We start from the raw sequence: 9241 nt of genomic DNA, 5'->3' as shown, positions 1-9241 counted from the left end.
TCATCACGAAATCTCACATGCTTCTTGGCTTTGCGGACGACATCGATATCATCGGTATCAACCGTAAGGCCGTGGAGGAGGCCTTCGTACCTTTTAAGAGGGAAGCAGCGAGATTGGGACTTGTCATTAACTCTGCCAAAACGAAGTACATGGTAGCTGGCAGAGAGCGTGGGAGTCCCCGTGATGTTGGTGCTGAGGTGGAGATAGATGGGGAACGATTTGATGTGGTTGACGAATTCGTTTATCTTGGTACGCTTGTGACATGTGACAACGATATGAGCCGTGAAGTGAAACGACGAGTTGCAGCTGCGAACAGGACTTTCTACGGACTGCGTAACCAGCTAAGGTCCCGTAGGTTGCAAACTCGTACAAAACTAGCGCTGTATAGGACGCTGATACTCCCGGTGGCCCTTTACGGACATGAAGCAAGGACGCTGAAGGAAGCTGATCGACGAGTGCTCGGAGTTTTTGAGTGTAAAGTTCTGCGATCGATAATTGGCGGTAAACTGGAAGATGGAGTGTGGCGCAGACGCATCAATCACGAGTTGTACCAGGTATACAAACATGCTGATATAGTGAAGGTAATACAGCGGGGCAGGCTTCAGTGGGCTGGACATGTAGCCAGGATGCCTGACGAGAGAGCCGCCAAAACCATCTTCAGTAGAGAACCAGGAAGAGGCCGTCGACTCCGTGGTAGGCCTCGCACGCGGTGGATGTGCGCGGTGGAAGAAGATGCACGATCTGCTGGTGTACGAGGAGACTGGAGAACGGCTGCTCAAGACATAGAAGCTGGACATCTCTAATTCTTTCGGCCCTAGACCGGTTAACGGTCTGTTAGCCAACAAAGTAAAGTAAGTAAGCAGCAGTACGATGACTGAATAGAGCGATGGCGGTCGGTTGATCCATTCTAACGATCAACATGCATACTACGAGGACAATGGCCGATCCTATGCTTCGCCAACAATACCGACGTCTATTGGTAGCCGATGATTCGCAGCATCTCCCGTGATGCACAAACCAGCGACCTTCACTGGTAGCGTACGATAAGCTAGAAGCTGGATACAGTAGATATACAGTTAATTCAGTGTAAGCACTTTGGCAATACTATCTCAGCCTTTTCGGGCACCGCCGATGATCCTCGATACGGTCCACTACCGTACGGGCACAAAATACTGGAGCAGAGAGCGGCGAGGGTCGAGCTCACTGAATTTATGCGGATGATGGAAGGATCGGATGGCTTTTAAGCGGACGACTGTATCGGAAGAATCGGAAGCGGACGACTGAAACTCCAGAAAATAACGGTAATAGAAAAAGGCCCAACTGGACCTTTTTATTAATCTATTATTTTAAACAGTTAACAAAGATTGTTTTTTCGCATTTTCAAGCTATACAATTTCTGAACAAAGAATGACTCAGCTTTAGTTTATATCACAATTTCCATTCACCTTTGCACGTGTAGGCTCAATTTTTAACCTATTTTAATTGTTAAAAACAAAAGTATACTCTAATATAATGTACACCATGTAATATAAATTTAACACTCAGGAAGAAATCTTCCAAAAAAGTTGGTACAAATTGAACTACTCGAATGGTACCACTACATACACAAGACATACGTAACACTCAGGAAGAAATCTACCAAAGAAGTTGGTACAAAATGAACTACTCGAATGTACCACGCTCTGAATAAAATCTCTATTTGAGTTGTTTTTGTAGGCAGTGTACCTGCATTTGTCTCGTTTCCACTCGAAAAATACTGCATTGATTTTGTAAATAACTTTTTGACAGTTCCTTATGGGATTTTCTTTGGGGCTCGATAAAGCCGAGAAAAAGAAAATTCATTTTGTTCATTATTTGTCGAGCAGTTGGACAGAACGAGGTACGGAGTACTATGAGGCAACGTGTAGCAGAAAAAAAACGCCAGTGTTTCGTATGTCTTATGTATGTGGTAATACAGTGACATGCGTTCGTTTAGACACACCCTGTTTTTCATAGGTTTTTTTTAAAAAAACTTTTTGGATTTTGAATGTTATCACCTATTTTTGTTTGTTATTATAAACTTAAACTTACAGCATCATTTCTTCAAAATAAGTGCACTTGATAGAATAACAAATTCGAAAAATCAAAAAAATAAGCTGATGCATTCGCACCTCAAATCAACGTAGTGAAAGCTCATTGGCTAATGCTTTGTAGCTCCTGCCTTATTCTTAATAACTTCGAATACTCTTCTGGGCATCGAATTGACAAGGTTATGGAGAGTATTTACAGAGATTTGTTGCCAGCATGATCGTATGCACGATTTAAGGTCGTTTACTATGTTGAGCTGGCGTCCATTGCCGTAAATTCTTGCAACCAACATACCCCAGAGGTTCTCGACCGGTTGCGATCCGGACTACATGCTGCCCAAATTAGTACGGTGATGTCATTTTCAGAAAACCAGGCCTTGATTCGTCGGGAAATATGAACAGAAGCGTTGTCTTGCTGAAATACAACAGGTTCATCCGTATTCTGATCCATAGACTGAGACCGTTGTAGGAGACCTTTGTTGGCGATTACCAATGTGGTTTTCGATGGGGGCGCTCCACTACGGACCAAATGTTTACCCTGCGTCAGATCCTCGACAAATTTCGAGAATTTAACCTGCAGACGCACCATCTGTTCATTGACTTCAAAGCAGCGTACGATACAGTAAAGAGAAATGAGTTATGGCGAATCATGGTCGAACATGGTTTCCCAACAAAGCTAATTAGGCTGATACGTGCCACCCTTGAAGGCTCTACATCATGCGTCAGGATAGCCGGTGAGATGTAGGACTCCTTCGTGACGTTAGATGGTTTGAAACAGGGATACGGGCTGTCAAACTTATTGTTCACCATTGCATTGGAGGGTGCTATAAGGAGGACCGGCGTGCAAAGAAGCGGCACCATCATTACAAAGTCTCACATGCTTCTAGGTTTTGCGGACGATATCGACACCATTGGTATCAACCGTAGAGCTGTGGAAGAGGCCTACGGACCTCTCAGGAGGGAAGCTGCGAGAGTAGGGCTCATCAATAACTCTGCTAAAACGAAATACATGGTGGCTGGTAGAGAGCGTGGTAGTCCGACGGATGTTGGTGCTGAGGTGTTGTTAGATGGGGAAACTTTTGAAGTAGTCCACGAATTTATTTACCTGGGTACACTAGTGACATGTGACAACGAGGTTAGCCGTGAGATTAAAAAGCGGATAGCAGCTGCAAACAGGGCCTTCTACGGATTGCGTAACTAGCTGAGGTTCCGTAGTCTGCAAACCCGTACTAAACTTGCACTCTACAAAACATTAATTCTTCTCGTGGCCCATGAACCATGAAATGTACCAGGTGTACAAATCGGCGGATATAGTTGAGCGGATAAAACACAGCAGGTTACAGTGGGCTGGGCATATAGCTAGAATGCCGGATGAACGACCAGCGAAGACTACATTCAGCAGAAATCCCGATAGAGGCCGTCGACTTCGAGGTAGGCCTCGCACTCGTTGGATATTTGCTGTCGACGAGGATGCCCGCGAAACAGGTGTTAGGGGAGATTGGAGGATAGCAGCGACGTATTCTGGATTCGGCATTGGATCGATAATCGGTCTGTCGCCGTAAAAGTAAAGTAAGTAAGACATTACCAACTTCAATTTTTGAACTAGTACCAGTTAAAGTTAAAAGTATAATGGTACAAATATCTCGTCTTTATTTTTGTAACAAATATATTACTTTAATTCCCGGGTGTGAAAAATATTAGTTTATCTACGATATCGAATGTTATCATAAAACCTTTTCAACACTGCAGATAATTGTGCCCGCTATGACTAGTAACATTCCAGCGTACGTTTCTGTAAAAAATTATTAACTATTTACGCCAATACAATACGAATAACGAAACTCACTCCAAGTGGCACCTTGTTCTCCAAGTAACCGCGCTGTGATGGCCGTAAACACGAAAGTTAATGAATTTGCCATCGGAACAACCAGTGAGAGTTCCGATCGCTGTAAGGCAAATACGTATATAACACTACCGAACTGGTTTAGCGCCAGCGGAAGTAGATACTGTAAAAAATAAGCTTTAAATAAACCACTGATAGTAATGAAACTGTCATGGAATTTACCTGCCAGCGGGAAAGCAAAAAACACAACTCCAGCCAGAGCTGACCCAACTTAGTCGGCGACTTGAGATTGTTGTAACCTAAGCTGCCTCGTCGGATGAACGGGTTAGTGGCACCCCAGAACAGAGCCACTAGAACAATCATCGACAGCGACAGTGAATCGACGACCGGTGCGTTGTGGCCACTGCTATCAGAAGCTGCCGCTTCGGATGGTTTCGGCAGCATTCTGTAGGCATTATTTACTAGCTTGCGGCTCCTACAAATTTTTTTTCGGCACTTAATATTTTGAGGTACATATAAACAATGCAAGAATGCACTCGATGCACCCTGATGCACCATTGAAGAACCGCAGATGATTTTGACAGACGATTTTGCACAACAAGGAACAGTGTGAAACTGGACCATGCCTCTGTTCAGGGTTGCAGCGATTACGCTGTGTTCAGACGAAAAGTCAGAAACCTGATATTTTGTACACCGCAAATAAAAAATATCAAACGGTTCTCAAATCTTTGTCGTTTTCATTTCAACAGTGATGCTTCGTTAGTATTCATGTTACTTACTCAAAAAATAAGTTAAATCAACATAAATTCAAATAAACCAAAAAAACACAAAAGGAGTTTATAAATAAAAACCAAGCAATTATAAAGGAAATAAATAATTTGGCAACCCAGATTTATATAAACACATTTTTCTGACGGCAGAAATAAAGTGCTCAGTGATCATTTTAAACATAACGCAGGCGATGTGAGTTTTGTTCTACGTAAAATCAAGGTATAACTAGTCAATTCATAGTTTTACTAAAGCAAACAGTTCACTAAATCCTTCTCTTTCTAGTCCACTATTCATGTCATTAATATCAAACTTCCTCCGTCGCTACAGTGTTGTTATATTCTTTCCGTCACTGACGATCGGCAGCATCGCGGCAGATTACTCCTACACTAGAAGGTGGAAAAAGCAATCGGCGGAAGATAAACAGTGAAATCCATAGAAAATGTTTGGACTCACAAGGCAATACTTGCTGATGTTGATTCCTTTGAGCGGCTTCGCTTTCGGTTGGTTTTTGGACAACAAGGAAACCGAACGAATGACGATGTTCAGGGATAAAAGTGCTTTGTATGGCAGAGTATTGAAGGAAGGTGAGCAGCCATCCTGGCCGTAGTGATCGATTGTATAGGAATAAAGGGTTGTAGAAACTTGCATGTGTATTTTTCACTTATTATTTCTTCGAGAATCCTTTTAACTTTGGTGAACGTTAGCATAGAGTTTTTAGAAGTAAAAAAAATAACGAGTACGTTTTCTGTTGCATAATTTTCATTTATGGCAAGAGCAGTGTTGCCAAGTTTTAGAAGTCCGATTTGTCAGAATCTTGACGCTTCAATCGAAAAGGCCTAAGCTTAAAAAGATTATAATAAGAATACAGTACGTTGATGTTTTGTTTGAATGTTCATTATTTGGATGTTTGAAAATCTTCCTCAACTAGTTCCTCAATCGTTTTCAGGTAGGAAAAATTAACATTGATATGAAGTGGGATTACATATTTCATTTCAAGTGATTTTTATTTGATTTGACCTTGAATAAAATACCGAATTGAAGATGGCGAAAACCTGGAAAATTCAGGGTTTTTTTATCAAGGAAAATAAAATATCGATCAAGAAAATTTTTTGAACAAGGCGCGATTACTTAAACGATTTATTAGTTAAAATGATATAAGAACGATATAATAATACTGCAGCTGCGGATAGGAATGGCCATTAGGGTGGGACAAAAAAGAAATGTTAGCTCTCATGCACTTTTCGTGTTCCTTATGGGTTCTGTAGCAACTGTGCAACTTTTTAGATCGATCAGTGGAACTATATTTATGCGACCGATTTTTAAAGCTTCCATACGATTTTATATGGGAAAATCCACTTGTTCTCTAGAGATGTCCAGTGGGGTCCTGAAAATATATCGATACATGATATTTGTAGGAAATTTTCCTGAGAAAACTTTTACGAAGACCGTAAAACGATGCTTGTAGAAAAAGTTATTCACCCTAAACTGATTGAATGTCTACGAACGGCTCACTATTGAGTTTTTCCAGCAACACTGCTATAGCATACTGCTTTTGCAAACTTGCCGAAGGATGATTTCACGTGGAATTAAGCTTGAAAGCATCCTAGAGAAATTTTACGCGATATCATTTCTTATCACATGATTGAACTTGCAACAGCAGCATGCTACAGCAGTATAACCAGAAAAATTCAATGGTGAGCCGTTCGTCAGATATTCAATCAGTTTGAAGGAAATAAGTTAACTTTTTCTACAAACTTTTTTTTTCATTACTTTATTAGGGTGGCTTTCAGCCACAGGCTTTCCCAGAAAATAACCTATGAATATCATGTACCGGTACCGGAGAACATATAAAAACGTATGGAAACTTTAAAAATCGGGCGCAAAAATATAGTTTCGCCGATCGATCTGAAAACACAATTATTATAAGACCCATGAGGAATACGAAAAGTGCATGAGAGCGAAAAAAACAGCATGGTTTTCTCCCATATAGCAGGATCCCAGTCTAATGGCCATCGTAATTGAGTTGCTTAGCTACACACGGGTTTTTGATTTTTGTATATCAGCTAAAATTTTCTGAGCAAAACGTCATTTTTTAAAATTTTATATCATTTTCCTTCGATTTTTAAATAAAGAATATAAATCGCTACAATAATAGTTGGTATATGGGCGAAATGTCATTGTAGCGATTTCGAGCAGTTTTAATTCATGATTTAAAAAATGAATGACACCGATAGAAATTTTTTAAAAATCACGGTTTGCTTAGAAAATGCAGCTCTTCCAGATGATATAAAAACTAATAGAGCTAAACAACCCATTTGGATCCTAAAGTTTTACACGATTTTCTGATTTTTATGTGTCAGAGTGTGATTTTCTGAGCAAAACGTGATTTTCGAAAAATGTTTATCATTATTCTTCGATTTTTAAATGAAGAATGAAAAACTGCTCGAAATACCTAATGAGCGAACCACACACAAAAGATATACATAACACTCAGAAAGAAATCTTTCAAAAAAGTTGGTAAAACATGAATTGCTCGAATGGTACCACACACTGAATAAAATCACTGTTTGAGTTGTTTTTGAAGGCAATGTACCTGCGCAGCCCTGCATTTGTCTCGTTCCCACTCGAAAAATGCTGCATTGATTTTGTAAATAACTTTTTGACAGTTCCTTATGGGATTTTTTTAGGGCTCGATAAGGCCGAGAAAAAGAAAACACATTCTTTTCATTATTAGTCGAGCAGCTGGACAGGACGAGGTATGAAATACTATGGGGCAACGTATACCAGAGAAAAACGTCAGTGTTATGTATGTCTCATGAATGTGGGCGAACTGCCATTTAACTAATTTCAAGCAGTTTTTCATTTTTCATTTAAAAATCGAAAGATAATGATAAACTTTTTCAAAAATCACGTTTTGCTCAGGAAACGCAACTTTTTCAAATGATATATAAAAACTGGTTCAGCTTTAGGACTCAACTCAACCCGCGTAATCAATAACCATAAACGGATGATAATCCATATGGTTTAGCGATACCCCATACAGTCCGGACTGAGCTGTCAGTCACTAAGCTACGTAAAAATATTAACAGAGGAAGATAAAACTAAAAAAAATTAAATGAGGGTAATTAATATCAGAGCGATTAGTAATACACTCAGTTCTTTTTTTTACGCGGGGGATGCGTTCCAAATTTGTATAGGTCCGCGTAAAAAAGACTTGAGTGCAAAATATAGTGAAGAAAACACTCCTAAAATGTTTGATCCTCGTTTGAATATGGAAGTGGTCAATCCAGATAATGCAGTATTTTGAATTAACACCAAGAATTATGAATTTTTTTAATACGGATTTGTGATAACTTTTGGCCGAAAATGGAAAACGTGATTAAAATGTATCGGTTTTGAATAAAAAAAAACCAACCCGCGTCAAAAACCTTCCTGTATTAGAGAATGAAGGGAAAAAGTGCGAAAATTTTATATGAATCAAGTTTATGACTAAGAGGTAAGATAGTGAAAGTGAATAAAAAGTGTAAAGTGTAGTGACTAAGAGGTATTATCTGCAAAACTCGAGTTATAGCATTTTTCTAAAATTTTTCATTACAATCTGAGGTAAAAAAATTAATAAAATAAACCATCCTGGTTCCAGAAACCGGAAATCACTATCTTGGATTTCAAAATGGCATCTGAGATCGATTTCTGACCTCTGTGCATCATCCCAATTGCGGAATATTAACAGAGCGTGTGCAATAACAAACCAATCCTGTTGAATGGTAACAGAGGAGTGAAAAAATATCTTTATTATAACATTCACATGATTACTGTGATTGAAATGCTTCCGGCTGATTGCTAAGATAAGTTTGTTTCATCAACACTCCTTCTCAAACTGGATGCACTCCAACTGCGATACTATGCTTGCTTTACTTTATTAAATGCTTTAGAAAGCATGTCCGTAACTATACACTCCGATAGACAGTAAATTATGTAGCTGCTCGGTTTCCAATTGTTTGTGGCCAGGTTTTTTATGGTAATTACACAATATGTTTCCGTCTTGCTGCTTTCAGCGCTGCTCCCTCAGTCGCACTACGGTCTTGCTTGCTCACCTCTTCCAGCAATTTCTCTTGGATTAAGTTAAGCCACAGAGAATAGACGTTCATCTTATTCTCAAAGGATGTGTAAAAACTTGCAACCGTCATTCAATAATAAGTGGTAATGCTAATGCTCCCGCTATGTGGCACTCGCGTCACTGACAAACCAAGCACTAATATCGATAAAGTATCGATACGGCAATATTTATGCAATACAACTGGCGTACTACAAAACAGATGTCGTTAGTCTATTAACGTACTTATTTTGATTCAAACTTTTACACATGATTTTCAAATTTTTCTATATGAACATGAGTGTCTGTTCTCTGTGGTTAAACGTCAAAGCATCATCCGTATGCGTTTCGAGAGCAGTATACAGTGCGTTGGAAGACTTCGGCAATTGGGTTGTTTAGCTATATCATTTTTTTATATCATCTGAAAGATCTACATTTTCTAGGTAAAACGTGATTTTAAAAAAAATT

General features: G+C 39.5%; 2 protein-coding genes across 4 annotated transcripts; one reads left to right on the top strand and one right to left on the bottom strand.

Annotated features, from left to right (window-relative positions):
- Window positions 1-3678: 3678 nt before the first annotated feature.
- Window positions 3679-5052, bottom strand: LOC129722150 (transmembrane protein 234 homolog). Of its 3 annotated transcripts, none has more exons than XM_055675403.1 (4): window positions 4927-5052; window positions 4132-4587; window positions 3925-4072; window positions 3679-3858 (listed from the first exon to the last, which is right to left on the bottom strand). In XM_055675403.1, the coding sequence occupies exons 1-4, from the start codon at window positions 4972-4974 to the stop codon at window positions 3791-3793; spliced, it is 720 nt and encodes a 239-aa protein (XP_055531378.1). In that variant the 5' UTR covers window positions 4975-5052; the 3' UTR covers window positions 3679-3790. The 3 variants fall into 3 exon arrangements, with proteins under 3 accessions (XP_055531378.1, XP_055531379.1, XP_055531377.1); XM_055675404.1 differs by having other exon boundaries at window positions 3679-3875; window positions 4927-5050; XM_055675402.1 differs by lacking the exon at window positions 4927-5052 and having other exon boundaries at window positions 3913-4072; window positions 4132-4573.
- On the top strand, window positions 4972-5325 carry LOC129722151 (NADH dehydrogenase [ubiquinone] 1 beta subcomplex subunit 1). Its single transcript, XM_055675405.1, has one exon. The coding sequence runs from the start codon at window positions 5120-5122 to the stop codon at window positions 5285-5287; it is 168 nt and encodes a 55-aa protein (XP_055531380.1). The 5' UTR covers window positions 4972-5119; the 3' UTR covers window positions 5288-5325.
- The last annotated feature ends 3916 nt before the right edge of the window (window positions 5326-9241 follow it).

This window comes from Wyeomyia smithii, chromosome 2 (assembly GCF_029784165.1).
Source record: "Wyeomyia smithii strain HCP4-BCI-WySm-NY-G18 chromosome 2, ASM2978416v1, whole genome shotgun sequence".
Taxonomy (NCBI): domain Eukaryota; kingdom Metazoa; phylum Arthropoda; class Insecta; order Diptera; family Culicidae; genus Wyeomyia; species Wyeomyia smithii.
Note: the sequence above shows the minus strand (reverse complement) of the source record. Positions and strands in the feature narration are given on the sequence as shown.